Source organism: Nyctereutes procyonoides, unplaced genomic scaffold (genome assembly GCF_905146905.1).
Source record: "Nyctereutes procyonoides isolate TBG_1078 unplaced genomic scaffold, NYPRO_anot_genome, whole genome shotgun sequence".
In the NCBI taxonomy this organism is placed as follows: Eukaryota; Metazoa; Chordata; class Mammalia; order Carnivora; family Canidae; genus Nyctereutes; species Nyctereutes procyonoides.
The window spans coordinates 43,698,374-43,717,750 of NW_026575131.1; the positions used below are offsets into that span (position 1 = coordinate 43,698,374).

Here is a 19,377-nt window from a genome sequence, read left to right on the forward strand (position 1 = left end):
AAGAAAATGGTCTAGAAAATAGACTGGGGAGTGAACTAAAGTGATAGCAATGGAGATGGCTCCTAGATTTAGGAGATGGAAGCAGGATACAGTAGTTGCTTGGATGTGATGACTGAGCAAAAGACTGACCAAGAGCAATTCCATGATTTGGGACTGGAGTGACTGGGCATGTGACTGGCCAGCAACTGGACCAGCAACTGGGAGGAAACTAGGAGCAAATACTTGCAAGTGTGAGAACATGTGATAAGAGAACATGTGACAAGATGACAAGTTCCTTTCCTTCCTGTTTTATTTTTTATTTTTTTTTAATTTATGATAGTCACAGAGAGAGAGAGAGAGAGAGAGAGAGAGAGAGAGAGAGGCAGAGACACAGGCAGAGGGAGAAGCAGGCTCCATGCACCGGGAGCCCGATGTGGGATTCAATCCCGGGTCTCCAGGATCGCGCCCTGGGCCAAAGGCAGGCGCCAAACCGCTGTGCCACCCAGGGATCCCTCCTTCCTGTTTTCTCAGGAAGTTAAAATGGTATCAGACTCTCAGCCTGAGGATTAAAATTTTTTTTTTATTTTTGGAAACTCTAACAAGAACTTGAAGATACCTTTCATCCTTAGATTTCCGATTTCTTCCTTAAGAAAACTCTCCCCCACCCCCCAAAAAGAACTCTCCCAATTCTAATCTCAAGACTTTATAGACAGTAGTGTATAAATATCTTCATATCAGGAAGTTGCTAAAGTTTCTGGTGGGCAAAATTTGATTAAAATATATTAACTCAACAAATATTTACTGAACATTTACTATGTGCCAGCAATAAATTCTGTAGTGTTATTTTCATTTAGGAAGTACAAATACATCAATATTTTCTTTGAGTAATATTTTTCATGACCATAAAGTTTTAACAGGGTTATTTTTGTCCATAAGGAATTAATTTACTCAATTATGAGTTGCCCCATGGCAGGTTTTGAGAATATAATCTTCATAGCTGGAGAGGAAGAGAGTGATATTTCTGCCACACTCCCATTAATGGTGATTAATATCTCAAACCACTGCTTACAGGATAGCTGCTCTGGGGAAAAAAAAAAAAAAACTAATACTGAGTTTTAAGTAACCGACCATTCCAGAATCAACTGACTTTGTTTTTAACAGTCATTATTTTAAAGACTATATAAGCTTCAGGGCATTGAAATTATTACAAATAGTCAAAAGCAATCCTCACATAATCTCTCAGTTCTCAGTTACAGTAAACAACATGAAAAAGAGTAAGGAGATAAATAGGGGGGAAATGCCCTTTCTCTTAAAAAGAATAAAATATCATAGTGGCAAACTGTACTATTCAGGGATTTTAAAAAGAGGTAGTCCTATCTAATACACTTTCCAAATTTATCCCATGAGTATTTCCCTAGATACTCCTAACCTGCAGGGAAGGGTAAATATCCAAGAATAAGGTAGTCCGATAAAAACAGAAACATGTGAAATGTAATAAATCTGCTTATAGTCACCAATGGCATAATTACATGAAATCCAGCTCTCCCTGCTAAAACGACCAATACTCTCTTAAGGACTGGTCCAGCAGCCCCAAGTCCAGCCAACCTAAAAGGCCATCTTCTTTTTTCACTAATGGTTTCTCCTCCCTAAACGCCAATTAACATTTTTTGGACATAGTTAACCCTGGTGGGTCTCTTTCCCCTGGACCCTGCAAACCAGTGGTCCACCCAAACTTGTAAGAGACAGGTGTACACCTTAGTCCAGGGCTGGGATATGAAAGTGAACTGAAAGGTCAAACACAGGCTTCCTGTGCTGGCCTCAGCACCAGCAGCCTAGAGCACATCATTTCCCTCCTGGGTGTGTGTTCCCCTGGGCAAAGGTTGGACCTTCCTCTTTGTGGCTCTCTAAGCAGATCTGACTCCACAAACTAGCATCATTCAAGAGAAGTTCTTCTTGACCTTCTCCTTCCTTTTTAGCCACAAATTGCCCTCCAGCTTGAAAGGATCAGGAAAGATCTCCCTTACCCTGATAAAAGCCTTCTTCGCAAACATATCTGTAAATGTATCAGCCCAGTTCTTGCCACATATCCCCTTATCTGTTGTATGAATGAATAAGGATTCTTTATTTTCCCTTATTTCCATCTCCCCTTCATGAGAACACTTCTACAGATGACATGTTCAGAGCAGCCTCAGATGTCTGAAGGCTGCTTAGCTCTACCTCAGAACCGCTGCAACTTTCACACTGAATGTTAGGAAATACCCCAGCCAACTGGCCACAGAACACAGGTCACAAGTTGGGAAGGTGGGGCAGGAGTATAGTAAAGGCAACACTAGTGTTAACAAATGGTACCTTAAGATATGAGAGTCACAAGAGAAAGGAGTGGCAGGTGGCAAGGATTTATCCATAAGGCAGGAATTTCCTTTCCACCTTGTATTCCCAGATGCCTAGCTGGAGTAGGCTCTGCATTTTCCAAGCTCCTACCTCCACTACTGGAAATATTTTTCTGAGTGTAATGGTCGATGTTCCTTCATCCTTCCCTCCAAGAACTCTCCTTGCCCCACTGCTCCCAGCCAGATTCCTGGTCACTCTTTCTAGAGAAGCTGTCATAACCTGAACACCAAGGTTATTCACCATTGTGAAGTTTCTGATGTCTGAAAAGGACTGAACTATGTCTGAAGAATTTTCCACATTCAATGCATTCATAAGGTTTCTCACCAGTGTGAATTCTGTAATGTTCACTAAGGTGTGCATACTTGCGAAAAGTTTTCTCACATTCACTACATTTATAGAGCTTCTCACCAGTGTGGGTTCTATGATGTTCAGTAAGAGATGAGCTATGAGCAAAGGCTTTCCCACATTCTTTACATTTATAGGGCTTCTCTCCAGTATGAATTCTCATATGCTGAGTGAGGCAAGTATTCTGATTAAAGCCCTTCCCACATTCATTGCATTTATAGGGTTTTTCTCCAGTGTGACTTCTCTGATGCCGAATGAGGCAAATGCTCTGAATGAAGGCTTTACCACATTCACTGCATTTGTAGGGTCTCTCCCCTGTATGAATTCTCTGATGCTTAGTGAGTGGGGTGCTTTGAGTAAAAGCTTTGCCACATTCCTTACATTTATAGGGTTTTTCTCCAGTGTGAATTCGTTGGTGTTTAATAAGGGATGGGCTCTGACAAAAGGCTTTGCCACATTCCTTACATTTATAGGGTTTCTCTCCAGTATGAATTCTCTGATGCTGAGAAAGGTTTGCCTTTGTTTGGAAAGTTTTCCCACACTGATCACATTTATGAGGCTTTTCCCCAGTGTGAATTCTCTGATGTTGTGTAAGATTTGAGTGTTTGCGGAAAGAAGAGCCACATTCATTGCATAAATAAGGTTTCTCACCAGTGTGAATCCTCTGATGATGAATGAGGTGTGTGTTCTGATTGAATGCCTTCCCACATCTATTACATTTATAAGGTTTCTCTCCAGTGTGAATTCTCTGATGTTCAGTGAGATGTGAATGATTGCGGAAGGAATTCCCACATTCATTACATTTATAAGGTTTCTCTCCAGTATGTATCCTCTGATGCTGAGTAAGAAATGATCGACATCGAAAGGTTTTCCCACATTGCTCACATCCATATGGTTTTACTCCAGTGTGAATTCTTTGATGCTGAACAAGGAAGGAACTACGACTAAAGGCTTTCCCACATTCCTCACATGCATAGGGTCTCTCTCCAGTATGAGTCCTCTGGTGTTGGATAAGGGATGAGCTCTGAGTAAAAGTTTTTCCACATTCGTTACATTCCCAAGACTTTTTCTGTGTAGAGAGAGTTGGATATTTACTTTGGTCTGAAATCTCATTAGTTATGCTACTTGTCTCCCACTGATGTAGGCTCTCTTCTGTAGAAACCCTGAGATGTGTAACAAAGCTAGAGGTCAAAAGCAAGCTTCTCTCAAAATTATATTCTTGGCTAATTGTTTCAGGAGATGCTTCCTTGTGGATAAAAGTTATTTCCCCAAAACCTCCTTCTTGAAAAAGGCATGGTCCAGGAACCTCTCCAGAAGAGTTTTCCTTCATGCTCCCACATGCATGTTTTTCTTCAAATATAGAATCCTGGTATGCATCCTCTTGTAATCTCTTTGCTCCTATCCTTGGTGAATCAATTTCAAAGGCATCCTGCTCTGGAACAGACTTGTTCATCAAATCTGAAAGAAAACATCAGAGTGAGTATCTCTTGTGCAGGACAGAGTGGAAGCCTGTGAGGTTATAGGGGCCTAATTCTGACATGTCTCAGTAATGACATATAAATAAGGGCCAATAGGGATCCCTGGGTGGCGCAGCGGTTTAGCGCCTGCCTTTGGCCCAGGGCGCGATCCTGGAGATCCAGGATCGAATCCCACGTCAGGCTCCCGGTGCATCGAGCCTGCTTCTCCCTCTGCCTATGTCTCTGCCTCTTTCTCTCATTCTGTGTGACTATCATAAATAAAAAATTAAAAAAATTAAATAAGGGCCAATAAAATCACGTGGAGCAAAGTCATTCAATTACAAGTCATGGAAAAGACCTATAGGAGGGTAAGGGGATCACCATTCATAAGGTATCCCATTTAATGGGCACCTACAGAAACTTAGGAAGCCAGGGACCAGAGATGGTAGAAATAAAAGGACAATGACAAACAATAGCAAGCTGAGATTAGGTCAAGAGAGGAAACATAGATGGTTTCTACTCAGAACGGACAGTGGGAGAATGTAAAAGCAAATGCTAGAAATGAGACAAAATGAGTACTGGGAAAAAGTTAGCCCCGAGAGATGCTCACCACCATCTGTCCCCAACATCCCTAAAAGAAAGGGTAATTTTATTTCTTGAGCTTTAATCAGTTTCTCTTGTAAACTTCCAAAGCGCTGCTGTTTCTCCCACTGGTTTTTCCTTGCTACTCACCTGGACAAACCTTTCTTCCAAGCTCTCTCTCTTCAGCTCCTTGCATATTCAACATCCACAAATCTTCTGTTTTGATTGAAAAACACTTCAGAGTTGGAAAACTGGGAGCCCTGCTCATAGGAGGGAAAAAAAGGTGGGGAAGGGGATATCACTGTCCCAGGAAACAGGAAAATGACAAAGAACTGTTGCCCAGGGATACTGTCAAATAATTCACACAAAATCTATTTAGATAGCAATGTGACCGCATCAGCAAAAATCATGGTTGGCTACCAGCCTTGTAGCTTCACAAATTCCATTTGCCAGCTGTGTAAAAAGTGACAGCCAGACCGATACATTAGCAAATCCTAAAGCGCTTGGTGGATAAATCAGAATATTATTTATAATAATAAAGATATCTATGAAGTAGACAGAAGTATTCATGCCTTTATATAACAATCTATATGAAGGCCAATTAATAGAATCAAAAGTAGCATAGGAAGGGATAGGAAGGGATGCCAGGGTGGCTCAGTTGGTTAAGCATCTTGGTTTCAGTTCAGGTCATGATCTCGGGGTCCTGGGATTGAGCCCCACATTGGGCTCCATGCTCAGTGCAGAACCTGCTTGTCCCTGTCCCTCTGCTCCTCCCCTGCTCACGCAGGTGCACTCTCTTTCAAATACATGAAATCTTAAAAAAAAAAAAAAAAAGTTGCATAGGGAAATGACCTTATAGCAAGGCTAATACATTAAATCTGATATACCCATCTCCACTATATGCCAAGGAGCTGGACAGGAGTTAGGGAGCTCTATTTGTACAACTTAGAGATACACTGCTTGCCCTTTCTTCTAGATGTCAGATCAACTGAACAGTTTTTCTTCAGGCACAGCTCAATATTAAGATTATAGGCTGCAGTTTAAAAAAGAAAAAAAAGGGGGCACCTGCATGGCTCGGTTGGTTAAGCATCCAATTGTTGATCTCAGCTCAGGTTTGATCTCAGGTCATGAGTTCAAGCCCCCCCCCCCCATTTTGGGGTCCATACTGGGTGTGGAGCTTACTTTTAAAAAAGCAACAATAAAAAACAAATTGCAAAATAATTTTTTACTTACAAGAAAGTTACAAAAAATGGTACAAAGAGTTTCTGGTGCTTGATATGTTAAATTGCAACTGTTCATCCAAAAATGTCTCCCCATATAAGCCTAAAGTGGGAGGTAGAATCAGCAGCATTATTTCAAGGAAAAAAGAAGACAGACAGATGATTTTACCTATAATCAAGAGCTAAGAAGGCATGTTAAGAATGGTCTGGGTCTGCTGAAATACATAATAATGCTGGTACTATGGACTTCCCATCAACATCTGCACTTCTGTGCTGAATTTTAAAGGTATAAGAGGATCCTATCTCCGGTGGGGGGGTGCACCTGGGAGGCTCAGTCAGTTAAGCATCTGACTCTTGATTTCAGCTCAGGTCATGATCTCAGGGTTGTGAGATCGAGCCCTACAGCAAGTCCAGTGTGGAGCCTGCTTAGAATTCTTTGTCCCTCTCCCTCTGCTCCTCCCCTATCTAAAAAAAAAGAGGATCCTATCTGGGATTTCCTGATCCTCTTCTATAAGAGGGGCACAGAAAGAAGCTACTACACAATCCTATGGAGAACCATGAAGTAGAGTGGGGTTACAGTGGACTTGGAGTTAGACTATAGATAAACAGTCAAACATGCCCCCACTTGACTAGAACTTAGATTACAGCTGGACAGAGACATTAAAGTGTAGTTACAATTACAGGAATTACAAAAGTGGAAATATGGGATGTGGTAATGTAGAGCAGAGGGGACCTAATGTAGTTTGAGAAAAAAGCCTCCCTGAAAAAGAGAGAAATAGGAATGAAACAGCTGAAGAAAGAAAAGAATATACCAGAGATATGAAACAGAATATACAAAAGGAATCAAGCTCAGTGAAGGAGATCTAGTAAGACAAAGTATTAAGCACCAAAAGTAAGACATGAAGCCTGAGACAAGCAAAAGCCAGATCAAATACAACCCTGAGGACCATTTTAAGGAATTTACCTTAAAGTGAGTAGAAATCCACAAAAGAAATATGAAAATGTTTTTTGGGGAAAAAGTGACATGAGTATATCTATCTGCTGTTTAAAAAACAACAACAACAACAACAACAACAACAAACACAGGGTCCCTGGGTGGCTCAGCAGTTGGGCACCTGCCTTCAGCCCAGGGCATGATCCTGGAGTCCTGGGATCGAGTCCCACATCGGGCTGCCTGCATGGAGCCTGCTTCTCCCTCTGCCTGTGTCTCTGCCTCTTTCTCTCTGTGTCTCTCATGAATAAATATTTTTTTTTTTTTTTAAAAAAGGAACACATTCCTCTGCGCAATAGCAAAGAAGGAAACTGTGTTTGAATGGTGGAAGGTGTAGAGGTAAGGTGAAGACTGGAAGACCCTTTGGGAGGTTGTTCAGCAGCCTTCTAGGGAGACTGGATCAACTAAGAGACTGGATGAATATGGTGTGAGGGAGAGGGAGAAGTCAAGATTATTTTCTGGTTTGGAGCTTGAGTGATGACAGCCACCTTTAGAGAATGGGAACATTGCTTTGGGGATAAAGATACATTCAGTTTTTAAATATCCAAATAGAGGGATGCCTGGGTGGCTCAGCGGTTGAGTGTCTGCCTTCAGCCCAGGACATGATCCTGGAGTCCCAAGATGGAGTCCCACATCCAGCTCCCTGCACGTAGCTGGCACAGGCAGAGGGAGAAGCAGGCTCCATGCAGGTAGCCCGACGTGGGACTTGATCCCAGGACTCCAGGATCACGCCCTGGGCCAAAGGCAGGCTCTAAACCACTGAGCCACCCAGGAATCCCCTGACTTTTGATTTTAGAGATTCCTAATGCCCTGAAAGAAAGAAATAAAAGATTTTTGTTTGCTTGTTTAAAGATTTTATTTATTAAAAAAAATATTTTATTTATTTATTAATGAGAAACAGAAAGAGAGAGAGGCAGAGACACAGGCAGAGGAAGAAGGAGGCTCCATGCAGGAAGCCCAACTCCGATTCAATCCTGGGTCTCCAGGATCACACCCTGGGCTGAAGGCAGCACTAAACCGCTGAGCCACCCAGGCTGCCCTAAAAGATTTTAATATACGATAAAATTGGCATCTCTAGTCATAAAAAATTACTTATAAATTATGTTGAAACTGTTGCTTAATTACCTGGAAAAAACACTTACTGAGATTCCTACCTATACCATATACCAAAATAAATCTAATCTGGTTAAAGGGTTAAATATAAAAAAATGAAACCACAAAATAAAATATTAAGAAATAATTGACTTAAGGGTTAGGGTAGACTTTTCTAAGCATTATGCAAAAATAAATAAATAAATAAATAAATAAATAAATAAATAAATACCCAACACAAACCAAAAAGGACAAAGCTGGATAAATCTGGTCACAGAAGAGCAACAATCTCTATTCTATATCCAAAATACAAATAAAATAAAATGATAATCAATCTAAAAAAAGTATTTCTGATTTACACATCAAAGAGTAAGTAGATGGACCTAATGAATAAAAGACTTATTAATAATTAAGGAAAAAAGATGAACTCATAAAAAATGAGAAGTATACAACATATAGAGCAAGAATTACAAAAGGCCAATAACCATATCAAAACAAAGTTCCATCTTGGTAGTAATAAAAAAATGGAAACAAAACAATAAAGAATCTATTTTTATATTAAACTGGAAATTTTCTTTAAAGTGCCACAAATCAAGACTGGCAAAGGTATGGGGGAAAAGAGCTTCTCATACACCAGCAGTGGGAATATAAGATGGTACCATCCTTCTAGAAATAATTTGGCAATATATATCAATCAGGTCTTAAAGTTGTAGGATGAATTGCACTTGGAATACTGGGATCATCCTTTTTTTGAGTATAGGAAATCAGAAAATTATACTAAGTATATACAATACCTACAATGTGTCTCAAAAGACTCTCAAAGTTATTAGTATGTCTATAAAATACCTATATTCTTTGACCTATAATTCTACTATTAGAACTTTCTCAGGGATCCCTGGGTGGCTCAGCGGTTTAGCACCTACCTTCAGCCCAGGGCGTGATCCTGGTGTCCCGGGATCGAGTCCCACATTGGGCTCCCTACAGGGAGCCTACTTCTCTCTCTGCTTGTCTCTCATGGAGAAATAATATCTTTAAAAAAAAAAAAAGAAGAAGAAGAAGAACTTTCTCATAAATAAGTAACTTCCCAGAGCACCTGGGTGGCTCAGATGGTTAACCATCCAACTTTTGATCTCAGCTCAGGTCTTGAATTCAGGGTTATTCAGTTCAAGCCCCAAGTTGGGCTCCGTGCTGGGTATGGAGCCTATTTTTTAAAAAAGTCGGGGGGGGGGGGGGAAGCCCGGGTAGCTCAGCGGTTTAGTGCCGCCTTCAGCCCAGGGCCTGATCCTGGAGATCTGGGATGGAGTTCCAAGTCGGGCTCCCTGCATGGAGCCTGCTTCTCCCTCTGCCTATGTCTCTGCCTCTCTCTCTCTCTCAGCCTGCTTCTCCCTCTGCCTATGTCTCTGCCTCTCTGTCTCTGTCTCTCTCTCTGTGTCTCTCATGAACAAATAAATAAAATTAAAAAAAAAAAAGAAGAAGAAGAAGAAAAAGGACACCTGGGTGGCTCAGTGGCTGAGTGTCTGCCTTCAGCTCAGGGTGTGATCCCAGGGTTCCAAAACTGAGTCCCACATCAGGCTCCCTGCATGGAGCCAGATTCTCCCTCTGCCTATGTCTCTGCCTCTCTCTCCCTGTGTGTCTCTAATGAATAAATAAATAAAATATTTTAAAATAAAAGAAAATATAGGGCAGCCCCAGTGGCTCAGTGGTTTAGTGCTGCCTTCAGCCAAGGATGTGATCCTAGAGACCTGGGATCAAGTACCACATTGGACTCCCTTCATGGAGCCTGCTTCTTCCTCTGCCTGGGTCTCTGCCCCTCTCTCTCTCTCTCTCTCTCTCTCTCTCTGTCTCTCATGAATAAATAAAATCTTAAAAAAATAAAAGAAAAAAGAAAAAAAAGAAGTAACTTCCCAAAGAAGAAAAAAGCTGAATTCTTTTATTACCTGTAAAAAAAATTAAAAATACCCTGCAATGTTGTTGGAAAACACAATCTTTCTATGAATGGACACTGCGGCTTAGCAAATTATAGTACTTCCACTTGGTGGAAATTATATAGACATTAAGATAATTAAGAAAACATGAGGGGCACTTATGGCTCAATCAGTTAAGTGTCTGTCTTCAGCCCAGGTCATGACCTCAGGGTCCTGGAATTGAGCCCTACATAGGGCTCCCTGTCCAGTGAGGAGTCTGCTTCTCCCTCTCATTCTGCCCCTCCCCCTGCTCGTGCCCTCTCTTTCTATAATAAAAATCCTTCAAAATATGTGATCATGTGGAAAAATACTTATGCTCTATATAAATAAAAAAATGCAGGATATTAAAATTTCAAGTACATCAGAACACTGTATATGTATGCTAAAATATGCTTTCTTTTAAAAAGACTCTAATCCCTAAGAATATGTATCAAATTGTTAACCATAAGCATCTCTAAAGGACAGGATTATGGTAAACTTTTGTGTTAAGACCTATCTTTGGGCAGCCTGGGTGGCTCAAAGGTTTAGTGCCACCTTCGGCCTGGGGTGTGGTCCTAGAGACCTGGGATCGAGTCCCCTGTCAGGCTTCCTGCATGGAGCCTGTTTTTCCGCCTCTCTGTGTGTCTCTCATGAATAAATAAATAAAATCTTAAAAAAAAAAAAAAAAGACCTTTGTGTAACAAAAGGTCTTTTGTGTATCTTTGTGTAACATTTCAAAGTTTTCCTTCAGGAATAAACAGCTTCTATAATCCGAGAAAAAAAAAAAAGTGAAAAAATACAATCAGAGATGGGCACAGAAATTTATGTACAAAGATCACATACTATAATTACTATAATTACTGTTACTATAATTATAAAACGAGCAAATAAACACTGATGGCATATTAATATGATAGATTTTGTAACTGTTAAAAATCATTTTTTCAAAGAATATCCATTAGAAAAAAGAATATTCATTAGAAAATGCAGTATGTTAAAACAGGATAATACAAAATAAAAAACATAAGAGACAACAACTGTTGAAGATGATGTGGAGAAAAAGGAACACTTGAGCACCGTTGGTAGGAATGCAAACTGGTATAGTCACTTAGAAAATAGTGTGGAGTTTCCTCAAAAAATTGAAAATAGAACTACCCTACCATCTGATAATCACATTACTGGGTATTTACCCCCAAAATTCAAATACACTAATCCAAAGGGATACATGCACCCCTATGTTTATTGCAGCATTACAATAACCAAAATTCCAAAATTATGGAAACAGCCTGTGTCCATCAGTAAGTAGATGAATGGATAAAGTAGATGTGGTGTAAATACACAATGAAATATTATTCAGCCATAAAAAAGAATGAAATCTTGCCATTTGAAAAAACATGGATGGAGCTAGTGAGTATAATGTTAAGTGAAATAAGCCAAAGAAAGATAAATACCATATTATTTCACTCATATGTGGAATTTAAGAAACAAAACAAGCAAAGAAAAAAAGAGAGATAAATCAAGAAACAGACTCTTAACTACAGAGAACAAACTGATGGTTACTGGGGGGTTGGGAAATGGGTGAAATAGGTGATGGAGATTAAAGACTACACTTGTGGTAATCACTGGGTAATGTAGAGAATTGTTGAATCATTACACTGTGCACCTGAAACTAATATAACACTATGTTAACTATACCAGAATTAAAATTAAAAGCTTTTTAAAAAGGTACAAATTAAAGTTACATAAATTTGATTTTGGAAAAATTACTTAATGCCTGCTTGATTATTTTTTTTAATATTTTATTTATTTATTCACAAGAGACACAGAGAGAGAAAGGTAGAGACACAGGCAGAGGGAAAAGCAGGCTCCATGCAGGGAGCCTGAGGTGGGACTCAATGCCGGGACTCCAGGATCATGGCCTGGGCCAAAGGGAGGCTCTAAACCGCTGAGCCACCCAATGGATCTTCCTGCTTGATTTTGATATAAATTCTGGTTAAGATTCACCCTGCTGGTCTAGGTGTCATGAAGTCAAGAGGCTTGTCTGTCTTGTTCACTACAAAATGCCCAAAGCTGGGCACCTGGGTGGCTCAGTGGTTGAGTGTCTGCCTTCAGCTCAGGGCGTGATTCTGGAGCCCCAAGATCAAGTCCCACATTGGGCTCTCTGCAGGGAGCCTGCTTCTCCCTCTGCCTCTCTCTGTGTATCTCTCATGAATAAATAAAATCTTAAAAAAAAATGCCCAATGCTATCACAATGTTTGGTTCTCAATGACTACAGAGGAAGATTATTTCTCAATGATTACTACTCTGGAATAGGGTGAGACTGGGGCAAAGAAGACGAATCTTACAACTTCATAAAATTTTGTGTATGAGCACTGGAGAACCTTCTAGTGAATTAATCTGCAGAGAAATGCAGCACATAATTCTCAGGGATCCTGTCTTAGCTCACAAGTGAAACTGATAGTATCAACCTAAGATTCCCAAAGGCACACCTTTTAACTCTGCTACAGTAATAGCTCACGTACATATTAACAGGTCTCAAGAACCTGGACTTCACTGACTAATTCGAACAATTTGTCGTGACAGGTAGATGTAACGGTTGTTAAATATAAGAGCTCTGTTCTGGAAGAACAAACCTTAAAAAGATTATTTTGGTGAGTTGAAAAACTAACCCTCAGCCTCGCAGCTTAAGGTAACAGAATGAGGGCAGCCCTGGTGGCGCTGCAGTTTAGTGCTGCCTGCAGCCCAGGGCGTGATCCTGGAGACCTGGGATAGAGTCCCACATCAGGCTCCCTGCATGGAGCCTGATTCTCCCTCTGCCTGTGTCTCTGCCTCTCTCTTTCTGTGTCTCTATGAATAAATAAAATAAAAAAATCTTAAAAAAAAAAAAAAAAGGTAACAGAATGAATGTCCTTAATTGAGTCTTTCACACCCTTAATACAAGAGGTAGTTTTAGGGGAGAATTTGCTTCTTTAGACATCCTTTTTATGAAAGAATTACACTTTTTCCTTCTCAGGATTTGGAGTTCCTTACCCTTAAAAAAAAATTCATGTTGGGATGCCTGGGTGGCTCAGTGGTTGAGCATCTGCCTTGGGCTCAAGTCATGATCCCGGGGTCCTGGGATGGAGTCCCACATCAGGCTCCCTGCAGGAAGCCTACTTCTCCCTATGGCTATGTCTCTACCTCTCTCTCTGTGTCTCTCATGAATAAATAAGTAAAATCTTTTAAAAACGTCATGTTTTCAAAGAATATCCATGAGAAAATATGTTAAAACTGGAGAATACAAAATGGTAAAATAAAAATATGCATACATGTACCAGTACTAAGTAAACATTCAATAAGAACTATTATTAATACACAGACATATACAAAACACACACACACACACACACAAAAAAAAAAAAGCACAAAGGACAGAAGAAATCCACCAAAATGTCAACACACTGATCCTTAGGTCATTTAATGGGTTACTTTCATTTGTCCTTTATACTCTTCTATATATTTCACTTTCCCTACAATAAATATGTATTAAAGTTAGAGAAATAATTATGTAAAAAAATGACTGAACTGTAGTTCCTGCTCACAGGTTTCAATGATCAAAAAAAAAAAAAAAAAACAGAAACAAAAGGAGTAACAACTAACAAAATGCCAGATCCAGTGAATAAGGTATTGGCCTCTCATTCAGAGTAAGATTAAAGTGGATTGAAATGGAAATCAGGAAATTGTTCTGTCACAGCCCATGTGATGGGCCTACATGACAGGCTACTTACCTGTAAAAGCTGACAAATTAGATAATATCCATGGGGGCGAAAAGATAGTATCTATGAGTCCTTTCAGTTTTAACATTCTGTGAATCCTTAACCAAACGAGTTAATTCACGTAAAGCATTTATAAAGACATCTGCCACATGGCAAGTATTCCACAGGGGTCAGGCATTATTATGTTTGATACTAAAATCTATGGAGAAGAAAAGACATCTTGCTGACAACCCTCTCCTCCAACTGTGGATCATCTGAGCTGTCAGCAATTTATGTCAAACTGCAAATTTTCCTGTAATGGGTTAGAAAATAAATAATTAAGGCTTCAGGGGCAATATGGTCTCTGTCACAACTATTCAACTTTGTAGTTTGAAAACAACTACACACATAATATGTAAAAAAAAAAAAAAAGGGGGGGGGATTCCTGGATTGCTCAGTGCTTGAGCGTCTGTCTTCAGCTCAGGGCGTGATCCCAGTTGGGGGATCGAGTCCCACATTGGGCTCCCTACAAGGAACCTGATTCTCCATCTGCCTGTGTCTCTGCCTCTCTGTGTGTGTCTCTCATGAATAAATAAAATCTTTAAAAATAAATAAAAATAAAAATATATAAATGAGCTTGGCTGCGTTTCAGTAAGACTTTTTTCTTTTTTTTTTTTTTTTTTAAACAAAAACAGGTGATAGACATTTTGCCTAGAGGCCATAGTTTACTGACCCCCTAGTCTATAAATTTCCCGGAGAGGAAGGTACAGGTTTTTCCACCAATGCCTAGTATAGAATAATCTGATTTTGTCAGTGATTTTAAGAAGATAAAAGGATCTGTCAGAATCCACGTTAGGGGCGAGATGGGTATTATGGTGAAGGGTAAAAGGAAAAAAAGGAAAGCTTTTATTTTTTAATTTTTTTAAAAAGATTTTATTTATTCATGAGAGACACACACAGAGAGAGGCAGAGACACAGGCAGAGGGAGAAGCAGGCTTCAGGCAGGGAGCCCGATATGGGACTTGATCGGGGGACTTCAGGATTACACCCTGGGCCACCCAGGCGTCCCAGGAGAGCTTTTAATAGCTTAATCCCGTTCAAAGTAACAAGGAGCTGGCTCTCTCTCCCCTTACTTTGTAAGCTTTTCCTCCCTGCCACCTCTTTACCTCTCAATAATTAGCTAAAGGATTATGGGCAAGCCAGGTGGGATTTTTTGAGAATTTGAAACAATTCCTTCAATAAGACCACACTCAAAATGTACTCCTCCCTGAAGCCCTTCTTGGGTTTGTCAGTTGGCCACAAGTAACATACTCATCTAGGCTGTAGCAGCATTCTGGATCTCTCTCTTCTGCAGCCTTGGGTCACTAAGTAGCAATATGTCCTTCCATCGTCTCCTATTCTCTCCGTACCTCAATATCCTCATTAAAAAAACTACACATAAGGGATGCCTGGGTGGCTCAGTGGTTGAGCGTCTGCCTTCAGCCCAGGGCATGACCCTGAGGTCCCAGAATCAAGTCCCGCATCGGGTTCCCTGCAGGGTGCCTGCTTCTCCCTCTGCCTGTCTTTGTGTCTCTTATGAATAAATAAATGAAACCTTAAAAAAAAAAAAAACTACAGATAATGGGTTGTTCTGAAGGTTCAATCAGCACAGCTGCTTCGAACAGTCCTACTTAGCACTAAGTATGTTTTAGATAATCACAAAAACCTGTTCACATGTATATCTCCCAGCACTAACTAGACTGTAAGCATGTTCCAGGTCCAAGGTCTCTCACTCTGTAGCCCCGTCCCTGGGTTCTGTGTCCAACTAGGCAAGTAACGCACAGTAAAATTTTGTTGCAAGACATGAACGTGTCCGTGCGTGCTATCACATACATGCTGTCAACTGAGCCTTGCAAAGCAAGGAAGACAAGGACTACTAGACACGGTAGACAGTCCAACTTTAGAGATGAGAAAACAGCCTCTGTATCCTCAGGAATTGCAACTCAGAGACTCGAGACTCGCCACCTTCACACTACTGCCGGTTCCTACTATGACGGTCCCTAAAAAAAAAAAAAAGGTCTCTGAGCTGCAGGCAGGATTAATGGGGAGGGGGTGGGAGGACGGGGGAGAGATGGTATTCAGACCGAGAACTCTGAGCCCTGGGGCTTCGTTTCCGAACGTGAGCCCTAGCTCTAGATCATCCATGCATCTAGCCATCAGTCAGTCATCGCTCATTCGCTCGTGCGAATTCGCACGGTCCTCTCAGCCGCCTGCTCCGCGCCGGACGCTGTGCCGAGGCCGCTGGGAGTTCGGGGCCGCACGAGGCCGGGGGCAGGCTGCCTCCAAAAGCCTCCGGCCCGCGGCCCCAGGCGAAGGCGCCCGGAGCCACTCCTCTCCCCTCCCCGAGGCCCCGCCCGCTCACCGTGAGGTCCAGGGGCTCCCCGCGGGGTGGCGACTACGGTCCCACAGGTGCGCGCAGGCCCAGGACACCGGCTCACCGCCCCGCCCCCAGGCCGGAAGAGCAGTGGCGCGGCCGGTAGTGCGTCACCAGCGGCTCCGCGCGCCTCGTCTCGCGAGGCCTTCCGCTGCCTGAGTCTCGCTCCCGGGGTCCCCGAAGAAGGCGATCCCGGCCTGGTTTCTCTCTAAACTCAGCCAAGTGCATGACGTCCCATTAGAGACCACCTTTTCCCGGAGCACGGTGACCGCTTCATCCCCCAGGAAAGCTGTAGATGGGGGGCGTTAGTGTTGGAGAGCGTGCTGGGTAGGACTCGGAAGAGGCTGCCGCTGCGAGGCACCTAGCGTAGTCCACCTGCTAAAAATAGCCCCGGAGTAAAAATCTTTTTTTTTTTTTTTAATATTTTATTCATTTATTCACGAGAAACGCAGAGAGAGAAAGAGAGAGGCAGAGACACAGGCAGAGGGAGACCCTGAGTACGAATCTTGAATGATCCACTATTTACTAAGAATAATGGACAAATTCCTGTTCTAGGCCCCCACATGCTGACATCATCACCCAGCAATCTCTCTTAACTCTGTTCGCATGCACATTTTCTCCTGTATCGTAAGTGAATTCCCCCATTGGTCCCCTGAAATCTCTTGACCCTTCCTGACCCCGGATCTTTTTTTTTTTTTTTTTTTTTTCCAGGACTTGCCCCTCTGGAATATTCTCCCTCCTTTCTACCTACTGCCCCACACCCTGGCCATTCAGGTCATACTGGTTCTTCCAAGACCCAATGCCAATCTATCCTTGACCTTCATTAATGTTTACACTCCAGGGATCCCTGGGTGGCGCAGCGGTTTGGCGCCTGCCTTTGGCCCAGAGCGCGATCCTGGAGACCCTGGATCGAATCCCACATCGGGCTCCCGGTGCATGGAGCCTGCTTCTCCCTCTGCCTGTGTCTCTGCCTCTCTCTCTTTCTCTCTCTGTGACTATCATAAATAAATAAAAATTAAAAAAAAATGTTTACACTCCAGACTCACTGGTATGAGTAATTCTGGCTTGAAATACACACACTTGTCCACTTTTGCTCATTATTAGGGAGATATACATGGGTCATATTCCACCTAAGGGCAACTATGAAGGATGCAGTTCATCTCTATGCAAGTACCTGCAGCTATTATTATATCATGTTATTATTATATCCCAGTGTTAAGCTGTGTCTGGCAGAGAAGATACTCAGTAAATATTTGTCCAATCCACTAATCAAAATACAAAAGTAAAGTTCAGGCTCTTCGCATTTTTGAGAAATTGAAAATTGTGAATGTCATAAATTCAAGTCTGTGAACATCCAAAAGGAAGGACCATCTAGTTGGTATATTCCCATCTACTCACCTCAGTCTACATCTGCTGTTTCCTTCAGTAGAATATAAGCTTTATGAAGGTAGGGACCTTCTCTCTCTTACTCACACTGTCTAACCACATCCAGAACAGTAGCTGACATGAAGTAGGCACCCATGGGACACCTGGATGGCTCAGTGGTTGAGTGTCTGCCTTTGGCCCAGGGCATGATCCCGGAGTCCCGGTATTGAGTCCCACACCAGGCTCCCTGCATGGAGCCTGCTTCTCCCTCTGCCTGTGTCTCTGCCTCTCTCTCTCTCTCTCATGAATAAATAAAATCTTTTTTAAAAAAGTAGGCACTCAATACATACTTCATAAATGACTGACCAAACCACCAGAATCAGAATTCTTTCTTGAGCTGAGAAAGGCACTTTGAATACTGATCCTGATCTATCTAGAGTTTCATCCCTAAACATAAATAGACCAAAAAAACTATGAAATTTTTGAAGAACACCAACAACATAAGACAAAGAGTTTCATATTCAATATCACTAGACTCATAGGAGATAGGATACCTGGTTATAGTTTATGTTCCAACATGTTACATGAAGTAGTTCCTCCATGTAGATGTATATTTCTTACAGGAGAGGGAAAACTACTGGGAAAAAAACCTGGAAAATCATCTTTCTTTCCCCATATTACTCAAGGCACACACTCTAAATAGGTGAATGTTACTTCCCATTGGAAAATAGAAACCCCTGGTAAATCATATTTAACCACCCTTCAAAAAGAGATTACATGAAGAATATGCCATAAAGATGTCTTGTTTTTCTATGCAAGATACAACCACCAATACTATTTAAAATTCCTCACCCAGTATCTATTTTTCCCTTTCTTTCTAACACTCTGTTCCAAATTTACCATCAGGGAAAAAAGGCTAAGAGAGGCTGATGCAACCAATATCACACAGATTGTAAGTTAAAGAATCAGATCAGGAGACACCTGAGTGGCTCACCAATTGAGCATCTGCCTTTAGCCCAGGGCATGATCCTGGAGTCCTGGGATCCAGCCCCACGTTGGGCTCCCTGCATGGAGCCTGCTTCTCTCTGCCTATGTCTCTACCTGTCTGTGTGTGTCTCTCATGAATAAATAAATAAAATATTTTATTAAAAATAAAAGAATCAGATCAGAAGGCTAGAATTTCAACCTCCAAACCTAGTGCCCTTTGCAGGTTACAGCAGCCCATTTCCCTTCCTTTTCCATGATTTAAATTGTCCTTGTCAACATCTTCTCCTTTTCCATTACACCATACCTAAAGAGACCAGAACTATATACACTGATTTTAGATCCAACAATCACCATTTTAGAAAGGACATCATGGTGAACAATACATGTTGCCCATAAAGTATCCATTATCATTTTCCTTACCAACCAACCCAAATCTTTATTCAGGGTAGCACTGTGCCCAGATTTCTCAAGTTTTTTCTTAGCTGCAGCTAGCCATATGACACAGTTCTGGACTAAGAGATAAATATACAGTGCTTATGGGTGGAGCTTTCAGAACACCGTTTTCCTAATTAAAAAGAATGAACTCCTGTGTCTCTGCCTCTCTCTCTCTCTCTCTCTCTCTCTCTCTCTCTCTCACTGTGTGCCTATCATAAATAAATAAAAATTAAAAATATATATATATTTTTTTTTTAAAAAAAGGGATCTCTGGGTGGCGCAGTGGTTTGGCGCCTGCCTTTGGCCCAGGGCGCGATCCTGGAGACCCGGGATCGAATCCCACGTCGGGCTCCCGGTGCATGGAGCCTGCTTCTCCCTCTGCCTGTGTCTCTGCCTCTCTCTCTCTCACACTGTGTGCCTATCATAAATAAATAAAAATTAAA

General features: G+C 41.5%; 1 protein-coding gene across 7 annotated transcripts; it reads right to left on the reverse strand.

Annotated features, from left to right (window-relative positions):
* Positions 1–406: 406 nt before the first annotated feature.
* ZNF502 (zinc finger protein 502) lies at positions 407–16,213 on the reverse strand. Of its 7 annotated transcripts, none has more exons than XM_055343473.1 (5): positions 16,136–16,213; positions 15,607–15,773; positions 8,981–9,086; positions 4,905–5,014; positions 407–4,173 (listed from the first exon to the last, which is right to left on the reverse strand). In XM_055343473.1, exons 4-5 carry the CDS (start codon positions 4,957–4,959, stop codon positions 2,603–2,605), a joined length of 1,626 nt encoding a protein of 541 aa, XP_055199448.1. In that variant the 5' UTR covers positions 4,960–5,014; positions 8,981–9,086; positions 15,607–15,773; positions 16,136–16,213; the 3' UTR covers positions 407–2,602. The 7 variants fall into 7 exon arrangements, with proteins under 7 accessions (XP_055199448.1, XP_055199445.1, XP_055199443.1 ...); XM_055343470.1 differs by having other exon boundaries at positions 8,981–14,047; XM_055343468.1 differs by lacking the exon at positions 8,981–9,086.
* Positions 16,214–19,377: the final 3,164 nt, after the last annotated feature.